The sequence below is a fragment of the Gekko japonicus genome, unplaced genomic scaffold (assembly GCF_001447785.1).
Source record: "Gekko japonicus isolate JY-2015 unplaced genomic scaffold, Gekko_japonicus_V1.1 scaffold1631, whole genome shotgun sequence".
NCBI lineage: Eukaryota > Metazoa > Chordata > Lepidosauria > Squamata > Gekkonidae > Gekko > Gekko japonicus.
The window spans coordinates 276,864-298,539 of NW_015168700.1; the positions used below are offsets into that span (position 1 = coordinate 276,864).

General features: G+C 44.2%; 1 protein-coding gene across 2 annotated transcripts in view; it reads left to right on the top strand.

The window, feature by feature from the left end:
- The first annotated feature begins 458 nt into the window (after positions 1-458).
- GSPT1 (G1 to S phase transition 1) overlaps positions 459-21,676 on the top strand; it is a 27,362-nt gene continuing 6,144 nt past the window's right edge. Inside the window, exons 1-12 of one of the 2 annotated variants that reach the window (XM_015415498.1) lie at positions 459-506; positions 658-699; positions 2,224-2,448; positions 4,845-4,878; positions 5,059-5,136; positions 10,674-10,854; positions 11,575-11,729; positions 14,953-15,093; positions 15,630-15,723; positions 17,574-17,654; positions 18,321-18,494; positions 20,702-20,791. In XM_015415498.1, coding sequence (XP_015270984.1) covers positions 678-699; positions 2,224-2,448; positions 4,845-4,878; positions 5,059-5,136; positions 10,674-10,854; positions 11,575-11,729; positions 14,953-15,093; positions 15,630-15,723; positions 17,574-17,654; positions 18,321-18,494; positions 20,702-20,791 — 1,275 coding nt within the window. In that variant the 5' untranslated portion in view covers positions 459-506; positions 658-677. Of the gene's footprint in view, positions 507-657; positions 700-2,220; positions 2,449-4,844; positions 4,879-5,058; positions 5,137-10,673; positions 10,855-11,574; positions 11,730-14,952; positions 15,094-15,629; positions 15,724-17,573; positions 17,655-18,320; positions 18,495-20,701; positions 20,792-21,676 lie in introns of both variants that reach the window. The other variant, XM_015415497.1, reaches the window with a different exon arrangement.

Below are 21,676 nucleotides of genomic sequence, written 5' to 3' on the forward strand. Positions count from 1 at the left end.
GAACAGAACAAGGGAGGTTAAGGTCAAATAAAAACTCTGGAACTCTCCCACGAGGGAGATTCGTCTGCACCTTCTGTTACCATTTTCCAATGAGTGAAGACGTTTTTTATTTTGTTTGGCATTGTCTCAGTGATCCCTTCTTCCAGCCCAAGGTTTTAATTGTTGTTTTATGTTTTTGTATGTATTTTATATCTGGTTTTAGTGGTGTGTTTTTTCTTGGTTTTTACGGTTTTTAAGGTGTGTTTTTATTTATGCTTTGATTAGTTAGCTGCTCTTGTTGGGGGAGAAAAGCAGGATTTAAATCTGGTTAAATAAAAATAAATGTGATGAGGAGAAACATTCCTAGAAAACTTTGGTTGTTTTTACCTTGCATATAATGGTTATTTTAGTTCTTGAAACTTGCATTGCAGATGTGCATGGTATTTGTTTCATTGTTGAATCTTTTAATTTGTTTTCAGGGGCATCTGCGGAATCTTCGCAAGAGGAACAGCCCTCATCTTGTGACGGTAATGTGCTTTGTTGGAAAAATCTGATGCAAGGCTTATTGTGTGAAACACGTCATTATTAAATGTTTGCTAAACTGATCTGCGGTAGAGGACTGTTTAACTGGGACAGCTGAATTCCTGTTAAATATGTGGTATGCTTCTGTTTCTTTAGGACTGAACAGTACAGTCAGTATGGAAATCTCTGAACCAGTTGGTAAGAGAAATTATGCAATATGGAAAGATATATATTTTTTATAGCACTGGGCTTGTTCTAATATGTCTGTAATTGAAAAGCTTCCTAATTGGGAGCTCCTCGGTTTTGTTGTAAGAGAAGGACAGGCAGCTGTTTTGTGCACAAATAAAACATTAGAAAGGATGGCTGTGATTACTAAGAGCCAGCATGGGTTTCTCAAGAGCAAGTCATGTCAGACTAACCTTTTTTGAGAAAGTGACTACCTTGCTGGATCAGGGGAATGCTGTAGCCATAGTTTATCTTGTGAGGCTTTTGATAAGGTTCGGCAAATTGGTAAAATGTGGTTAGGATCCTATTACTGTTAAGTAGATCTGTAACTGGTTGACAGATCGCACCCAAAGAGTGCTTGTGAATGGTTCCTCATCTTCTTGGAGAGGAGTGACAAGTGGAGTGCCTCAAGGATCTGTCCTGGGACCTGTTTTGTTCAACATCTTTATGATTTGGATGAAGGAATAGAGTGAATACTTATTAAATTTGCAGATGATACTAAATTGGAAGGGGTAACAAATATGGTAGAACACAGAGTCCAGATACAGGATGATCTTGAAAGTCTGAAAAACTGGGCTAAAATAAATAAAATGAATTTCAGTGGGGATAAATGTAAAGTTCTGCATTTAGGTAGGAAAGTACATGAAGGGCTGTCATATAGAATATGGTACGGAGCTGTTTTCTGTTGCCCCAGAAGGTCGGGTCAGAACCAACCAGTTGAAAATGAATCAGAAGAGTTTTCAGCTAAACATTAGGAAGAACTTCCTGACAGTTAGAGTGGTTCCTCAGTGGAACAGGCTTCCTTAGGAAGTTCTGGGCTCTCCTTCTTTGGAGGTTTTCAAACAGAGGCTAGATGGCTATCTGACAGCAATGCTGATTCTGCCTTGTGCAGGGGGTTGGACTAGATGACCCTGGAGATACCATCCAATTCTATGATTCTATGATTTCTTAAGTGAACACTCAAGTAAATTTGCATTAAGTTTTGTAACCCATTTCAGAATTCTTAGGAACATTGCTGTTGTTTTTAAATTGTACACAACTCACATCCGATCTAAAGGCAGGGTGACTGGTTTTCACAGGCCATTGTAATCTGAGTAACCTAAATATTTGTCATGCAAGAGAGCAGCTGTTCAGTGGCTGTCAGAAACAGTGTTTCTCCTTTTTCTGAAAGTGTACAATTTTGAGGTGGTTTTCCACTCATCTTTCCTCCCAACAAAAATACTGCTGGGTTGAAATAGTCTGATAATTCCCTTGAATCAAGTTGGATTGCTGTTTTGCAAAAACAATATCCAAGTTAGAACACAACTTTAAATAACAGAGCCTCTCAAGACAGTGGAACAAAATCTGAAAAACTTGGAATTGTAACATTTAAGTGCTTAGAAGCTAAAACACCCCTGGTTTTCAAGTCCTGATACATTTTGCTGGGGGGTAGGGGAAACGACAAAAAAGCTTTGCCCTTTCTTTAAATAAGTTCTTTTTAAAACTAAATTCCAGTAGAAAATGGAGAAACTGAAATGTCCCCAGAAGATTCGTGGGACCACAAAGAAGAAGCCCTTGAACCTGAACTAGGCGGGGGACCTTCCGGAGATGCAGGATCTATTGAGGAGGGTACCCAGGAGATGATGGAGGAGGAGGAGGAGATACCAAAACCCAAATCCATGGTAGCACCACCAGGTGCTCCAAAAAAAGAACATGTAAATGTAGTATTCATTGGACATGTAGGTAAGTTGCAGATAACTATAGGGAATTGGGTAGGCGTTCTGATCATCAAAGGATGTCTTCTTCAGTGCTTTCTTGGTGTAGATATTAGCAGAATAAAGGCTCAAGTCTGTGAGATGCTAGGTGTTGCATATGCAGAGTACTCAGAGCATTCTTAGAGAGAAATCAGACACATACCTCTCCCCCTATCAGACTGACTCAACAGTATGAGAGGAGGAGCAGTTGAAGCCTCCCCCAGGGGTTTCTTGCTGATCCATTATATGCCCCACTGTGGCAAGCAAACAAGTGCCTTTCATCAGTGAATGTATGTCTGAACCAAAAGGCCAAGCCACAGCTCCCCAGAACCATTTTGTGTTAGGAACATGACACATGAGAGAAGACTTAAACCCCCTCCCCTTATGCCATGGTCCTAACCCGAATTGCGGGTCCCATGTGGCCAATTTTGAGATTAGGAAAAAACCTTCAGAGCTCTGTTCTTGGAATTCCCATTGTCTCATTCAGCCGATCCCTGATTAACCCGAGTCACAAATGTTCTTTGCCTACCAATTGGCAGAGGTTTAGGGAATCCATTAAGCTCCTTAACCTTGCTGGTTACAGCGGGTGTGCTTGCTTGTAAAAGTGTGTGAATGAGATGAACTTTTTGCCACTTGTCAGAATGCTGCTGAGCCTGCCGAAAGCTTGCTCAGAAGCCTTTTGCGATGAAGTTTTCTATCTTGGATGGCAAATGTCTGTAAACTGTTTTACTTTTAGAGGGTTTTTTTATATGGTTTTAAGTGAGGTGTCTTGTGAGCTGCTTAGAGATGAAGTAGGAAAAGTGGGAGTATACTACTACTTTTATAATGCAAAATAAGGAGTGGGGGGTGATAAGGTGGGGCCTTCTTCCTCCCTTTCAGAAGGCATAAAGTTGTGCCACTTGTGATCATTGAGAGGAAGTGGAGTGGGCCATCCATGGCCTTGGAGTTGTTCTGGCTGCTGAAGTTTGATTTTTGCGTACTTGATGTTTCATATTGTAAGACGATTAAAAAAAAAAAAAGCTGGTTGCTAGCAATGTTCCCTCTAAGCTCCGCAGTGTTGTGAGCAGAAATTCTACCTTGTGAGTGAAAAAAGTTAGTAGCATTAAAGTTGTGAGCGAGTGTACATTGACTACCGCATAAATTTTTTTTTTAGAAGATGACTTCCATAACCTTGTAAAAATCTCAGAATAATTTTTTAAACTATATTTAAACTATAGTTTAAGAATAATTAAACGTTATAAGAGAACAGAATCAAGGCCAATTTTACCCACCTGTTTCCACTATATTGGTAGACCTAGCCTCAAGAGAACAGGTCTACCTCCCCCACCACCACCACCGTCCACTCTGTTGATAGACCTGGTCTTGGACCAGCACCTTGTGCTGAGCCTTATAAAACATACCAGCACTTTGGGGGGGGAGGAATTTTTGCAGTCTGCTTTGCTTTTTTTAGTGAAATATGACAACCAGCATTACCGGTCAGGTATAACAGAGGAGGAACAATCAGAACCCTGCCTAACCTAACAAACAGGAAGTTGCTTAAATGTTATTAACCTGCCTAAAGTACTTATTTATTCAAATGTTTATATCCTACTTTTCCCTGTGACTCAAGGTAGCTTACAAACCATACTGAAAAGCGTATAGTCAATAGGCCCTTGGGGGGGGGGCCTGTTTTTTAGGTAGAGACAATAAATTTGCAGCATAGCTGATTATGCCTCTCCTCGACCTCCCCCCCCCCCCCAAATTTCAAAAAGATTGGACTGGGGATCCAATTCTGTGGGTCCCAAAAGTAGGTGCCCCCAGCCTGCATTGTTTCCAGTGGAGGGGGGAAATGTCTTGTGAGCAGAAGCTCACAACCTCTGAGCTGCCTGTTAAAATTTTGTGTGGTAGCACAGCTTAGAGGGAACTGTGGTTGCTAGCCACCTAGAACATTTGGAGAGACAGGATATAGAATGTTTAAATAAATGCATGCTGAACTTTGGGATATTTAAGACTGGAGCTCTTCCATTTTATTGTTTCCATCATATAGTTATTGGCTGTGCTTGGAATAAGAAGACTGAAAATGTGTGTCCAGAAGGATATTTTACTTTCTGTTTTGAATAGTAGGCCCCCATGCCATACCTTGTAAAAGCTGTTTCCTTTCCAAAATGGTTTGTGCTACTCAACAGTACAGAGAAAGGAGGGAAGCAGAACCTTTGGATCTCAGCCTTTTTTTTAATGAAATAACCACTGTGATCTTATTAAAAGTGGACTGAACAAAAGAGCATTCTGAGAAGGGACTTGGGCACTCTTGATGCAAAACGGTTAAGAAGGTTGAGTCAGTCAGAATGCTAACATCCACGTGTGTTTCCTAAACTGCTCTCTCTTTGTCCAATTGATTTTGTTTAGATGCTGGCAAATCAACTATTGGAGGACAAATAATGTAAGCAACCCCTTTTAAAAAATTTAAATTGTTTATAGTTATGAATGTAAAGAAATCTTTAAATCTCCACAAGTTCTTGATTGCAGTAGTCAATAAGTATAGGTAAGGCTTGGGTCCCAAGGCTCACTTTTTGTATGTAGCCTCTTCATTGCAAATTAATGTAATATGTCTCTTTTCTAGGTACTTGACAGGCATGGTTGATAAGAGAACACTTGAAAAATATGAAAGAGAAGCAAAAGAGAAAAACAGAGAAACCTGGTATGAAGCTTGCATCACGCTTTGAACTGTGTTCACTCTGGGATTTAGAGAGGTGGTTTTCACTGCAGCACATGATTCCTGTTCTCTCACCACTTTCCCATTTGGGGATCTCCAGTGTAATACATGCTAAAATGGCTCAAATTCCAAGACCTGTGAGTGGCTGCGGCTCACCTTCCTCTCCGGTCACACATTCAGTACTGTAGGTTCTGACAGATGTACAACTGGGAGATTGGAAGTACATACCTTGGATCAGGGGTAATTTCGTAGAAAAAGAGCTAGGGGGACTCATTAGCATAACTCATTAGCATATGCCACACCCCCTGACATCACCAGAAGTGTGTCCTCCCCACAGCCGGCGGCGACCTCCAGCGGGCACCAGCAGGGAGCTCCAGGCCCCGCCCTCCCGCACCTCACCCGGGGGGATGGCGTCCCCCCGCGTTCCCCCCCCCCCCAATGACCCCTGCCTTGGATTAAAATGCTGGTGGTGATACTCCATATGCAGTCTGCTAGTGGGTGAACACATCTCCAAACAGGAGCTATGATTTCACACGCCCAAATAGGGGTACTAGAGGCAGGCCCCTCCCCCGAAGGAGCCTTTTGTACCTGCTAGGGTGGTGGCGTTTCTCTCCTTCCAAATCTTATGTCATTGTATTGATTGAAGGTGTGTAGGCTGGGAGATGGAGTGTGTATGTTAAGTACTGTCAAGTCCTTCTGACTTACAGTGACCCTGTGAATTACCGTAATAACGTCCAGAACACCTTGCTCAGGTCTGAGGGCCGCAGCTTCCTTAATTGAGTCAATCTGTCTTGTGGAGGGTCTTCCTCTTTTCCTGCTGCCTTCAGCTTTTCCTTACACCACTGTATTTTCCAGTGACTTTTGTCTTCTCATAATGTGACCAAACCACAATAGCCTCAGCTTGATCATTTTAGCATCTAGGGAGAGTCCAGGCGTGATTTGATCTACAACCCACTTATTTTTGGCAGTCTGTGGTATCCAGTACAACACATTTATAGAGTCCAATGGCACCTTTAAAACCAGCAAAGGTTTATTCAAGCTATGAGCTTTCATGTGCAAGGCACACTTTTTCAAATACATTGGAATGGAAGGTAAGAGTTCAAACTTATAGACACAGGCTGAACAGCAAATTAATATGTAACATAATGAAGATGTTTTAAGATAATGTGAAGACAATACTAAATAACAAGCTAAGGTTATACAGTCAAACCGTTGTTTTGATTTAATAAGGGGGAAAACAGTAAAGCAATAAATATGGAGATAAATGTGTAATTGTGGGAAGTAAACTGAAACTTTACTGTTCCTCCCTTAATTAAATCAAAACAACTGTTGAGCTTTCGTTGAAAATGATCATCTATCTATTTAAATATTTAGATATTCATCAACAGTTCTACTTTCATAAAAAGACTGTAAAAAGATATACAATATACTTGTTTTAGATACTCCAGAGTAGATTAACAAACTATCCCCCCCCCTTTCTGTGTCTCAATTGATAGCTTTGTTTGGGGGCAGCAGACCCCAATTTAGAGTCAGAGTCTTCTTCGGAAGATCCAGCCTCTCCTCCTTCTTCGCTTTCTTTGGCAGCATCGGTCGCACCTTCTCCTGCTGAGCAGCTATGTTGACGCAAAACTCGCAAGCCTTTTCAACAGAGTCGATCCTTTCTTTTCCATTTGCACATCTAAAGATTAATCGCTTGGGTGTTAGCCATCTATAGCAGACATTGTGCTTTTGTAGAAATAAAACTAAGTCTCTGTATTTCCTTCTTTTCCTTCTTATCTCAAATAGAATGTCTTTCAGTACTCTTATGTCTTTGTCTTTTATCTTCAAGGTTGCTCCGTTAGATGCTTTCAATACTTGATCTCTCACTTTTCTTCGGGAGAATCTTATTGTAACTTCCCCTGGCAGATTATTCTTTCTGATAAATTCTGTATACGATCTATGGACCGTATCAATTTCGCTTTGAAGTTGATTCGATGTCATCTCTGCCAAGGGAGCTAATACATCGCCAACAATCTCAGATTCTTTCTCTTCTTGGACACCTTGAAGTCTCAAGACATGGCTTGCCCTTCCCATTTGCAGCTGTAATACTCGAGACTCTTCAATTTGGCATTTGTTTTCTAAAGCCTGTAGTTTTTTTTTCATCTTTTTTGAGTTGGTATCAATCTCTTTAAGTTCTTGCTTTGTTTTTTCAATTTTCTGTGTATTCGCAGCCATTTGTGCTTGTTGTACGTCGAGTTTATTGTCAATTGCCGTAATTTTTTCCAGTAGGGGGCAAAGTGCTTCCGACAACAACCTTTGGAGTTCTGCAGTTGAGTCCTGTCTAGGCACAGAACTCACAGGGCTGGAACTTCCAGGAAGAAGCTTTGTTTCGCTTGTTTGTCTCTCCGGTCCTTCACAGGCAGCGCCATGTTTGAAAGTTGTTTACTTTTATTAAAATTTTGTCAAAGTCTCTGAAAGTTCTTATATCACGCGGTAAGGTCTTACAGTCTCTTTATTTTAATCCATTCGCTTTTTGTAGTGGGTCATCCCCCCCCCCCCCCGCTTTTTGCCTTAAAAATCCTTTTAAACATTTTTTCCCCCTCAACGGCTTGTCTCACCAGAGGGGGGCTCTCTAGTGCCCCATGACTCGGAGCCTTTCACTCGGGTTCCTGGGGTGGTGTGGACGATCGCACCCCCTCCCAGCCGTGAGCGCTGGCAGGCTTCTCCCGGAGTTCCGGGGGAAAGCAACTGCCATGGTGATCGCCAAGTCCGGGGAAAAATCCCTTTGTCAGTCTTAAAGGTGCTACTGGACTCTACATTTGTTCTACTGCTTCAGACCAACATGGCTGACCACCTGGAACTATGCTGTCCAGTGACCTGGATAGCCCAGACTGGCCTGATCTCATCAGATTTTGGATGCTAGGCAGGCTTGGCCCTGGTCAGTATTTGGATGGGAGACCACCATGAAGTACCAGGGTCGCTATGCAGAGGCAGGCCATGGCAAACCACCTCTGAATGTTTCTTGCCTTGAAAACCCTCCAGGGTCACCATATGTCAGCTGTGACTTGACAGCAAAAAAAAAGGTATGTGTAAAACTCTTCAATACACAAAGTGCCTCTCCAGCTTCTGCCTGCCTAACCTTGCTCCTTTGTCCCACTCTAGTGCTATAAGCAATTTTATTTATTTATTTATTGTTTGGATTTTTATTCTGCCCTTCTCTGCATGCAGGGCCCAGGGTGGCTCACCGCATATGAAAAATAAAACAATAAAAACATTCTGCAGTTCAATAATTTAACATACCAAGACAGCTCGTAGGTCTATAAAATGCCCAATGTTTTGTAACAATATTGTGTGTTAGTAAAAGTATAAGCCGTGGAATGCCAGGGAGGAGGCATGGGGTCTGGCAGAGTGATACTCAACCCAAGCAGAGCAGTAGAAGGCCTTTATGAGGCCAGCAGAGATGGAAAGGCAATAGCTGGTACTCCTGCATTGTGCCTGGACCCCCAGCTCTTTTGGGAAAGGTAAAACAGTCATTACTGCTTTGAGAACACTTGAGTTGAAAAGCATAAGTGAGCAAGAGAGATGTGCTTTGGGCCAGCATCAGGATTTCAAATAAGTAACCAAATGTGCATTTGAGACCTTTTCAGAGCAAGGTTGTTTTCATTGGATATCTAGTGGGTTCTGATCTTCCTTTTTCATGATGTTCACTGTGAAACACATTGTCAGGCATGCTTTCAAAATTTCCTCTCTCCTTTTAGTTTAGTAAACGGAAATAGTATTTTCTGATTTGATTCAGCTCTGACTCCTTTCTGATGTAGGCATCTGTAGCAAAAGTTGAGGGGGATCATGTGTTTCTGCTCCCTTTAAAAGTCTTGTTCACTATTCATGGAACAAAGCACACCTTCTTCTATGACAGTTAAGCAATGCCTCAAACTGAGCTTGAGTTATCCACACACAAAAGCAGCAATTGTTCATCATGTCTTTTTGTCCCAGTCCGGTAACTGGATAGCACATTGATAGAATATCTATCTTGGTCTCAAATCTGAGATGTAATAATGATTTTTTTAAATTGTTTTTAATTTTTTTTGCCATCAGGTCACGCTTGGCGACCTCATAGGGTTTTCAAGGCAAGAGAAGTTCAAAGGTGGTTACTTGCCTCAATCCTGTGCTTCCTTAGCAGTCTCCCATCCAACCTGGTGAAACACTCTGCCGAACAACATCCGTGCCCTGCAGGACTTAATGCAGTTCTGCAGAGCCTGTAAGGCAGAGATGTTCCGCCAGGCATTTGGTTGAGGACAGCGGCAGTTCCGTCTGTCTGGCTCTCTTACTCCCTGCCCCCCCCCCCCCCCCCCATGAGGCAGTGGAACAACTGGAAGTTTTTGTATGTACTCTATTTTATGTGTTTTAATTGTATATTTCTATATGAATGTTGTGCACCGCCCTGAGCCCTGTCTTTATGGCATGACCAACAGTGGTTGGCTTCAGGAGCCTCTGCTTACTCCTTCAGAATGTTTTTAGGAATTGTAGCCCTGACCTGGATAGCCCTTGAAGAAGAAGAAGAAGAGATTGGATTTATACCCCGCCCTTCACTTGGAGTCTCAGAGCGGCTTACAAACTCCTTTCCCTTCGCCTCCCCACAACAGACACCCTGTGAGGTGGGTGGGGCTGAGAGAACTCTGACACAAACTGCTCTTTTTCAAGGACAGCTGTGCCAGAGCTTGTGACTGACCCAAGATCACATCAGCAGGTGCAAGTGGAGGAGTGGGGAATCAAACCCAGTTCTCCTAGATTAGAGTCCGCACACTTAACCACTACACCAAACTGGAAGCTAAGCAAGGCTGACCCTGGCAAGTACTTGGAAGAGACACCTTCAAAGAATACCAGGGTTAGGACACAGAGGCAGGCAATAGCAGACCACCTCTCTGAAACATCCAAGTCCCACTAGGGGTCACCAGAAGTCAACTATGACTTCCAGGCATACACACAAAATACTCACACACCCACACACCCATAGGAATTCTGACACAACACTTGGAGCATCAGCTCACATTAGCCCTCCTATTTAGTTACTTAATTCACCTTTCCTTTATGGAGCTCTGGGTGGCATGTGTGGTTCATCCTTCCTCCATTGAATCCTCACAACCACTTGGTTCTCCCTAGGCTAACACTTAACCACCGCACCACACAGTCGGTCCCCATTGGGCAGCTGTGGACTAATTTTGGGACCAACCTGAACTCTGCTCCCCTTCCACAGCTGACTTCCTTTAATAAGAACATAAGAGATGCCAATGTTGGATCAGGCCAAAGGCCCATCCAGTCCAACACTCTGTATCACACAGTGATACATGTAGGTATATCCCAGAGACATTCCATCGTGCTTCCTTGTGTGTGCCCTAACTGTGGTACACCAGCTGCTGCGTTTAAAGTGTTGCTTATTCTCAGAGGTTCAGAGGAAATGCAGGTAAGTAATTGGTGAATGGTCATCTAAAATATTATTGTCACAAAGAAAGGATGCAATCCTGCCTTTTGCTCTTTTGATGCAGGTACCTCTCCTGGGCCTTAGACACAAACCAGGAAGAGCGTGACAAAGGTAAAACGGTGGAAGTGGGCCGTGCCTATTTTGAAACAGAGAAGAAACACTTCACAATCCTAGATGCTCCCGGGCATAAGAGCTTTGTTCCAAATATGATCGGTGGTGCTTCTCAAGCTGATCTAGCTGTGCTGGTAAGAAGTCACTGAGTCTCTCTTATTTATACTGCAGTATCTGCACATCTCTGTGGTCTACATCTAGCCACATATTTTTATACTTCCCTTTTCCTAAGAAGCTCAGGGTGCCATACGTGGTCTCCCCTACTTTCCCCTTTTGTCCTTGCAATAACCCTGTAAGGTAGGTTTAGCCTGAGTGTGACTGGCCTAAGGTCACCCAGCAAGCTTCCATGGCAGAGACTGAAGTTTTATACCTGAATCTCCCCAATCTTCAGTCAGTCACTCTAAGCACTAGGCACTGTTCTGTAATTTTTTGTTTATTTATTATGCTTTCGGCTTGTATCCCGCTCGAACCCCAAGGGGTCTCTGAGCGGCTTACACAGTTTCATTTAACCCTATCTATGGCCACATCGTCAGGGGTGGGGACTGCCCTACCGGCACCCAATGGTGGGACTCGCTGTTCTTCGGCTTTTTGGCTTCGGCTCGGCCCGAGTGTGTTTGTTTGTTTGTGTTTTGTACATGCTTAGGAAATAGGTTTTTGTAAGGATAGGTGGCAGTTGTGTTCATGGCAGTTGTCCTGAGATTTGACGCCTGAGCTGTTCAGTTCTCGGCTGTTCCGAAAGGCCTGCCGTCCAAGCGTCGTTGTAGCACTGCTCTTCATTCTATCTAAAGAAACAGAAAATGGTGCTACGGCTGCATTCATTAGTCTTACCTGATTCTACTTCCCTTCATACTTAGGTCATTTCTGCAAGGAAAGGAGAATTTGAAACTGGTTTTGAGAAGGGGGGGCAAACAAGAGAACATGCCATGTTGGCCAAAACAGCCGGTGTGAAACACTTAATAGTTCTTATTAATAAAATGGATGATCCTACTGTGAACTGGAGCACCGAAAGGTGAGCATGAAATACTTCAGAAACAAAATGATCTGTGAATGTAGCAAGTCGTCTGGATTTCTGTGCTTTCTATGTACTGTATGATTCTTAAGCTTTCATTTGTATTAGGAATGGAATTCTCTTCATTACACACTTGTGTGCCCTGTTAGTGTAGTATGTGGGGATCAGATGTAACTGGGCCTGTGGTTTCCAGACTTGGCTCAAAGATTTAACATACATAATATATAGCTACGTGCCGTCCAAAGAGAATAGTTGGTACTAAGGCTGCACCTTCACTCCTAATAATATGCAAGGGCTGCCAGTGGACATGTTGGCAGGCTTTTCCATTAATGTAGCCACCTATTCATAAAACATCCAAGCCCCACATCACATACCGCTTGTCTGGGTATGTGGCAGCGCTGCACATGTGCTGTCAAACTGGAGAAAAGACCATTTGCATCTACAGAAAAACTTTAGGGGTTGGAAATCATGCTCATACTACAGGGACCAAAGACACTATGTGAACATGGGCACACTGTCTTCAAAAGAAATTACTAGCAAATGTTCTTGGGAGTAAAAGGCTGAAGGTTGCTTTATTGATGAAAAATGAACCACCTGAATCTTCCGGGCATCTTCCCTGCTGTGCCTGCTCCTTTCCTGCCCAGTTTCCAGATGATTTAAACCAAAGGCAACACCGGTTCAGTCCTAGTAAACTTTTTTTATTTTACACTGAACTGTTATGTTGAAAGTTTGTAGATATAACATGCCACTGTAATTCTCTCTAGGTCTGCCACATTGGGATGAATACAGACGGTCACTAGCTCAAAAGCACCCTCTTGTAAAAAAACCCCAAAAAACAAACCAACCCCCAATGTATGGGGAAGTTTCATATTGTCAGGCAACAGCTTCCAGCCTCAGGGTAACCTGTTCATTGAGCTAATGTGAACATTTTTATCATCACACCTTTCCTTTCCTCCAGGACGGTCGGCACAAATCTGTACACTGATCTCCCCCCCCCCCTTTCCTCTTTTTTACCCTGATAACAGCCCTGTGAGCGTGGGTTAGGCTGAGAGATGGTGACTGCTCTTTTTGTAGCAGGAACTCCTTTGCATATTAGGGCACACCCCCCTAAGCTAGCCAATCCTCCAAGAGCTTACAGAGCTCTTCTTACGGGAGCTACTGTAAGCTCTTGGAGGATTGGCTACATTAGGGGTGTGTCGCTTAATATTCAAAATCACCTGAAACTTGGGGATCTGAACTCCAGTCTCCCTGACCCTAGTTCAGCACATGTGGACTGCTGCATCCTGCCGGGATATATCTAGTGGAGGCTTCCTGGCAGTGGAAAGGCTGGGAGACAGGCTGGTTTTTGCCGATTCCCCCCTTGTGCTGCAGAAGGGAAGCCCAGTGCCGTTCCTGCAGGAAAGAGGAGCGCCATGGAAATTTGGCAGGTGGGGGAAGAGGCTCACGTGTCTCCAGCTGCTTTTACAAAAAGCCAAGCAAAGTCCAGGCTTCCTTGGGGCTGGAGGAGATAGCCTCCCTGGCCTGCCCTTCCCAGGCATCAGCTGCAGCAGCAGGCACACACCTCCCATCTCCACTTGTTAGGCCTTCGAGAACTTGGGGGGGTGGGGAGACTCACACACAGACCCAGCTTGCACACTCACCTCAGGAGCCACTGCCATCTGGCCGGGCCCCCTGACTTGGCTGTACTGCATCTCCGAGCTGGCAAGCCGCACTTCAGCCCTGGTCACTTTCAGGCAGCTCCTGATGTTGTTATTTTTAAAAAGCTCTGACGCTCAGCTCGCTTTTTACATCATAGGACGTACCTCAGAGGAGGTTTGCTCTGGAAGATTTAGGGCACAATCTGAAATGAGCCGAACTGGAAATCAGCACCCTTGAGGCTAGTGGGGTTTACTTCTGAGTAGACAAATCTAATACTGTGCTAGGTAGTTCCAAGGTGAGAATGCAGCATTCCAAATTCTCTTTTCTTCCCCCTGCCCCCCCTTTTTTCCTCCTTTTGCAATGGGAATGGAGGCAGAGGCTGGCCGGGGGGACCACCTTTTTGGCCACCACCAACATAAGAACATAAGAGATGCCAATTTTGGATCAGGCCAAGGTCGCATCCAGTCCAACACTCTGTGTCACACAGTGGCCAGAAATACCAGGTGCCATCAGGAGGTCCATCAGTGGGGCCAGGACATTAGAAGCCCTCCCACTGTTGACCCCCCCCCCCAACCACCAAGTTGACAGAGCATCACTTGCCCCGGAGCCCCTATCTATACCTCGTGGTTAATAGCCACTGATGGACCTCTGCTCCATATGCTTATCTAATTCCCTTTTGAAGCCGCCCATGCTTGTAGCCTCCACCACTTCCTGTGGCAGTGAATTCCAAGTGTTAATCACTCTTTGGGTGAAGAAGTACTTCCTCTTATCCGTTCTAACCCGACCAACAGGTACTGGGGCCAAACCCTGCTGAAGGCTTTCTCCCCCCCCCCCCCCCTCCAGTGCATCACCATCCCCTTCCTCCAGAGCCCGCCACCACCGGCAGAGGTGAGTGAGTGCACAGTGGAGTGCAACAAGGAGACCCCTCCTTCTGTCCCATCTCGCTTGCATCTGGGCTGAGTCCGTCCCCATCTCCCTCTGGCCCTCCCCATTGGTCAGCTCTCACTCTGTTCGCCAAAAGGCCGGAAAGAGGCAAGCTCACTGCCTTTGCCTGCCCCATGCCTGGCTTGTCCGCTGTTGTGCGCCAAGGAACCAGATCTGTGAGCCAAGAGGAGAAGAGATTGAATTTATACCCCGCCCTTCACTCGGAGTCTCAGAGCGGCTTACAAACTCCTTTCCCTCCCCACAACAGACACCCTGTGAGGTAGGTGGGGCCGAGAGACCTCTTTCAAGAACACCTATGACAGAACAATGGCTTGCCGAAGGTCATCTAGCAGCTGCAAGTGGAAGAGTCAAGAATCAAACATGGTTCTCCCAGATTAGAATCCATGCACTTAACTAATACACCAAAATTTGTGGGTGAGTGCATGGCAGCTCTGCTTAGGGGGAACACTGGTGACAGCATAACCCTTGCCCTTTTTCCTTGTCAAATGATTCTGATATCACATGGCTTCCTATCGTAGGTTTGCCGTTCAGGCAGGTCTCTGTCCTTGGAAACTTGAAGGTGGCTGTTCCGGTGCATGGTTGTCCACAACATTGCCACAAGCAGCAGATTATTTGAGAAATGTTCTTCTCATTGATTTAGGTATGAAGAATGTAAAGAGAAACTGGTGCCATTTTTGAAGAAGGTTGGCTTCAACCCCAAAAAAGACATTCATTTCATGCCCTGTTCGGGACTGACTGGAGCAAACCTCAAGGAGCAGTCAGACTTTTGTCCTTGGTACATGTACGTATCTTCAAATCACACCTGAAACTTGATTGTCTTTCATACCTTGATTGTCTTTCATACCTTTTTAAAGAAGAATGACCACCCTTGTAATGACCTGTATGAGTAGAGTTCGTAACCCTTGATCACTGGGATGTTTTGATTGCCATCCACACAAGCAAGGTTCTGCAGACTTGGAGAGACTCCTCAATATACAGGAAATATTGCTTTGCAATTTTTAAAAAAGTCATGATGACTGAGTGGCTCTTTTCTCAGTTGGATGCATGGGGTGGTTTCTGAATTGATAGAGATATGGCTTTAAAATTTGCTATGCTATTAGAATTTTGTAGAGTGTTACTTATACCACAGACATGAAGCAGGTAAACGTATCACTGGAAGGGGCATTGTTGAATTAGACTTTGGTTGCATCTGTGCATGGATGGAGGTGGATATACTTGTCTTAATGACGTATGTTGTTTTGGTTGGAGAGTTCCAAAAAACAGCATGGGACTTACATGACTTTCCTCCTTTCCCCACCCTTCTTTTTTTTCTTCTAGTGGGCTACCATTTATTCCATATCTGGACAATTTGCCAAATTTCAACAGATCAGTTGATGGACCAATCAGACTGCCAATTGTTGATAAATACAAGGTACAAATTAAATAGGTTCCAGATCCTGTGTCTTCTTTTCATTATGGGCTGTGTGTTTAGTGCAGGGGTGGCCAAGCTTCACAGCCTCACAGAATATACATCAGATGTTTGAGAGCCACAAGACATGAACAAATATTACACACACGTTTTTATTGAAAAATATGCAAATGTACATTAAATAAATTAGACTGTGTGAAAGGGCCGCATGCGGCTCCCAAGCTGCAGTTTGGCCACCCCTGGTTTGGTGGCTCACTGTGCTACTCCAAAGAAACTCTGAGGTGATCCAAATTCTGTCTGTATTGAGGTCTCACAAATTAACAGTTAGTTCAACAACATTGGGAGTATGTTCAAAGGATTTATTGTGTTAGCCATAGGCCATAACAACATTGGGGAGTATCACGGCTCACTTGCTGTGCCTGCGGTCTCTCCCCACCCCATCTGTCGTATGAAACTTGACTGAAAAGTTCTTATTTTGATCCAGCTCCAGTTCCCCCCGAGGTCCAAATGCAGGCCTCCTGGGGCAGGCTGGGATTTTGCTTCCCGCCTGCTGGGTTTCTAAACTGGGATTGAAACAAGGGTGAGAACCAGTGTTCCCTCTAAGCTGAGTTAGTGTGAGCTAGCTCACAGTTCTTTAGCCTCCAGCTCACACATTTTTGTCTTAGCTCAGGAAGGATGGCTCCAGAGCAAACTAATTTATGCAGTAGCTAGATCACTCACTCACAACTTTAATGTCAGTAGCTCACAAAGCAGAATTTTTGCTCACAAGACTCCACAGCTTAGAGGGAGCATTGGTGAGAACCCTGGCTTGTTGGGGCAAAGAAACTCCAGTTTGCAGAGGCTTCTACATTTGGATGTGATGGCAACTTGGAGCATGATAGGACCAGAAAGTTTTTATTTGAGCACTGTTTGGAACAGTTTGAATAAAGAGAGAATTGTGAGTATAGTGGCCACATCCTGAGAGACCTCTGTATTAATTTCAGCTTATTGTAGTGTCTGAATGTAACCTCTGCCACTGGACTAAAATGGTACCATTTTATTTCCCACCCCCCATCCCCAGATCTATCATTTTGGAAGTGACGTGGGTACCCAGGGGTTGGATATCAGGAGGGTGAGGAGAGGACATAGGGCTTTCCAAGATTTTCCCTGCAATTTTAAGTTTCATTCGTATAGATGGAAGAACTATGTAGAATTCATTCAGCGTTTGCCATCAAAGCAGGTGGTATTTTTATAAAAATGCTTAGCTTTGGCTGGCTCATGCCTACAGTATCCTGATCCAGAGTCTTGGAAATTTTGGAAGTATTGGTGCTCAGGTCTTGCATACTTGTGGTGTTCGGCATTTTACCTTTATCATCATGTCTCCCGTTAGCCTGACAGTAAATCGCCACTTGCCCTGATTGTTCTGTGACTGGGTCTCAGCAGTGTTCTTTTGGGTTCACCCTGGCTCAAAATTTTCAACCAAAAATGCCCAGTTAAAAACCAGCTAGCTCTAGCTAAAACAGAACAGTGCTGTATCCTTATCCCTAACTAGGGTAACATTTGGGCAGGAGTTTCAAAGAGGTGAGCCAGCCTCCCCCTCCCCAAGGGTACATGCCTAGCTGACCGTTTCACTGGATTGGTGGCATTAAGAGGGTGCTGGTAACTGATTTTAAATACTGCCGTGGCACATAAATCTCTCACTTCACTGGAGGCATGCAGGGACATTCCTGCACTTTTACCCCCTTGATGTAATTATGCATACAAAAGTGTCTTGTTACTTTAGGCTGAATCAGTTTGATATACCCACAGATGCCTTTGAAATGACAACTAACAGAGCCTAGTTTAACTCGTGTGTGTTTGTTTGCCTTGTGAAGGATATGGGCACGGTGGTTCTGGGGAAGCTGGAATCGGGCTCTATCTGCAAAGGCCAGCAGCTTGTGATGATGCCAAACAAGGTACAGCAAGGCCCCCAATGGATCTATAGCAAAATGTTGTACCAGGCACAATTCAAGTTCTTGTGAATAGCCTTAACATAAGGAGAACAGCAACTTGGAATAGAATTGAAGGTTAGGGAGCTGATGGATGGTTCTCAAGACAGGCTTTGTATTTTTCTGAGTCCTGGTTTTGTTGCAGACTTGCAAGATCTGTGAACACCTTCCACAGCCTGTGAAAAATGTCCAGTTAATCCCCCGCTTAACAGAAGTCTTTATATGCTGCAGAACGTTTCAGCTGATGCGCAAATCTGACTTTGTATTCTTTGTTTCCTGCCCATCCCTTTCAGACCACCCCAGTCTAAATCCACTTATTTACTTTTTAAGTGGCAGTAACTCTACAAAATTGTACTGTTAATATCTTCCAATCTTGCTCAGCTGCAGACAATATTCCATCATTTTAACATAATGCTAAGTAAAAATAGTGTGTCAAAAAGTTAAGTCAGTGTTGACTGCTAAGGATTCTTAATGCTGTCCGGTTTGGATAGGAAATACCTCTACTTAGAATAATGACAAGTTATGCAATCTAGTTACACTGGAATTTGTTTTTGAATCTAGCCTTTGTAATAAATGCAGCCTACAATCACTGCAGCATCTTAGAATGATCCTGATCTCACTCTTCTTTAAAAGCACAATGTGGAAGTCCTTGGAATCCTTTCTGATGACGTAGAAACCGAGTCTGTAGCCCCAGGTGAAAATCTGAAGATACGGCTGAAAGGAATTGAAGAGGAGGAGATCCTCCCAGGGTTTATACTCTGCGATAGTAACAACCTGTGTCATTCAGGGCGTACTTTCGATGCTCAGGTATGCATCTTGGAAGAGATCATTAGGTCTCCTGTGCATAACAAGTTGCACTGAAGCACAATGGGTTTGTCTAACACCTGGATTGTTGAAACCTGGTTCCAAAAGATGTTCAGGGAGACCCTGCTGGATCAGACCAAAAGCCTACCTAGACTAGTATTTTGTTCTCCCAACCAGACCTCTGCCTGCCCCCCCTCAAAAAAAAAAGAAGCCTGTAAAGAGGGCAATAAAGCCATGGGTGCCTATGACTGTTGGCCTCTCAGCAACTCAGACACTGTCTCCTTGAACATGGAGATTCCTTTTAGCCAGGGCTATTTTTGGCCAGGAACGCACAGGAACGGAGTTCCGGCTGGCTCCCGAGTTGGCCACACCCAGCAGGGGAACTCACTAGCATAATAGGCCACACCCAACAGCAGAAACTCATTCGGATTGGCTACGTTAGGAGTGTGTGGCCTAACATGCAAAGGAGTTCCTGCTACAAAAAAGGCCCTGGGTTTTGACAACAAACACGGTAAACAGAATAAGAAACAAAAGGTGGGTATGGCTGGATGACGACACTTCTAGTAACATGGGGGTGTGCCCTAATATGCTAACAGGCTGTGTTGTCGTGGGTGTGGCCTAATATGCTAATGAGTTTCTGCTGTTGGGTGTGGCCTAATATGCTAATGAGTTTCTGCTGTTGGGTGTGGCCTATTATGCTAATGCGTTCCTGCTGGACTTTTTTCTACAAAAAGAGCCCTGCTTAGCTATCTCTGTTAATAGCCATTGATGGATCTGTTTCTCCATGAATTTGTTGGGTCCAATTTTATAGATGCTTAGCTAGCAGTGGGTAGAGGTGGGTCCTTATGGCTAAATTAACAAATTAATCTTAATAAAAAGTGGCCTAAACAACACCTCTCAATGGTGGATTGCACAGACTCTTACTGTGGTGATAGCCAGTTCTGACAGACCCCATTCACTTCTCTCCCTTTAGGCAAGATTTCTGCTCTGTTTTTCTGTTAGTGTCCCTTCACTGACTGTAGCCGTGGTCATGTGTATTCTTCTCTTTAAAGTTGTTTTAAGTTGTTTTAGCAGTCCCACCCTGCGTCAGTAATATGTAATGGTTATTTTCTGAGCCCAGGACCTGAGGGAAGAGTTAGGGTCTCCCTCCAACTTAAATTACAGAAAATGGCATTTGAGATGCTTTTAAAATTCAAAAATAACAAGGTTTTTATTTAAGATCAAGGGGAAAGGTCAGGTTGAGTCGGGTTGAAAATACTGAGGTAAAATAGTATAAGCACAAACTTTTATTCTTACATACCAGGCTAGTGAGAGTTTCTTGAATTATTCAGTTATTCAGTTGAATTATTCAGTTATTGAGCCAGTTTGATGTAGTGGTTAAGTGCGCGGACTCTAATCTGGGAGAACCAGGTTTGATTCCCCACTCCTCCACTTGCACCTGGCTGGATGACCTTGGGCAAGCCGTAGTTCTGACAAGAGCTGTCCTTGAAAAAGAGCAGTTTCTGTTAGAGCTCTCTCAGCCCCACCTACCTCACAGGGTGTCTGTTGTGGGGAGGGGAAGGGAAAGGAGTTTGTAAGCCGCTCTGAGACTCCTTTGGGTAGTGAAGGGCGGGGTATAAATCCAATCTCTTCTTCTTACTATAGTTCCTTAATTTTGAGAGGCTTTTGTTTCTGGGTTTTCCCAAGCCACTCCACCACACTTTATTGGTATAACTGCAGACTCTTTTGGTGCCCAGAAGCCTGGTACCCTCTTTCCAGTGCCCTCTTGGAACACCAGAAATATTCTTGAATTGTTAACTGACTTTTAAAGTCTCCACAAGCAGTTTCCAATCACACTAGGGCTCTCTACTCCTCAGAGATAACTTTCCCTCTTTGACTGGGTAGGGATTGGCCTTCTCTCCCTAAAAGATCTATCTCCTTTTCCTTTGGCCTGAATGGGAAACTTCTTATGCTACCCAAAACTCCTTGCCAAACTTTCCCCCAGTTCACTCTGTGTTCAAACTGCTCTCAGCTAATGCTGAGCTAAGACTATATTCAGTAATGGATAAATTCTGACTTTGCCAGCACTAAGCCCTTTTCTGTCAGGGCTAGTTTAAGACAGTCTCCATACACGTCAGCATCCAGCTTTCATGTGGTGAGGGATTGCGTGCTACATGGTATCTGAGTTGATGTTTTTTCTATGGCAATAAATAAATCATTGTTCCTTGCAGATAGTGATAATTGAGCACAAATCTATCATCTGCCCAGGTTACAACGCAGTGCTCCATATTCATACCTGTATTGAAGAAGTTGAGATCACAGTGAGTATTAATTGAGTAGGCAGGAGGTTTCCTTTCTGTCAGTTAACACTGCCATGTTGCTAGAATGTGTGGAGGGGAAAACCACCTCGCTCTGCCTGCTACGCACAGAGTTTCACTGTCTGGGTATTATCTACTCTCTTTACCTTGGGATGTTCCAACTAGGGATGTGCAAAAAAAAAAAATTCGGTAAAATTCGGATTCGGGTTTATTGGACCCGAATTTTTTCGGGAAACCCGAAAAAACCCGAATATCTATACCGGTAAAGCATAGATATCTGAAAATTTTCGGGAATCCCGAAAAATTCGGGTCCATTGTAACCAATGGGGCCATTGAAGTCAATGGCAAAAATCCTCTTGAAACTTTGCGGGGGGCTGGGGGGGAGGGGGTTTGGGGTAGAGGCTCCAAACTGGGAGGGTGCTCACTGGAACCTCTTCCCAACATGCCCACCAAGTTTCAAGGCGATTGGACAAGGGGGTACAATTTTATGGGCCCCCAAACAGGTTGCCCCCAGATCAGCCTTCTGCAGTTTATTCCTGGTTTGCCGCCGAAATTCGGCGGCAATTCGGCAACATTGTATCATATGGCCCTTGGAGTTGGAGGCTCCAAACTTGGAGGGTGGTTACTAGAACCTCTCCCCAACACACCCTCCAAGTTTCATGAAGATTGGACCAGGGGGTCCAATTCTATGGGCCCCCAAACAGGTTGCCCCCATCCCATTGTTCTCTATGGTGGGAAAAAAATTACATTTTTTCCCACCATAGAGAACAATGGGATGGGGGCAACCTGTTTGGGGGCCCATAGAATTGGACCCCCTGGTCCAATCTTCATGAAACTTGGAGGGTGTGTTGGGGAGAGGTTCTAGTAACCACCCTCCAAGTTTGGAGC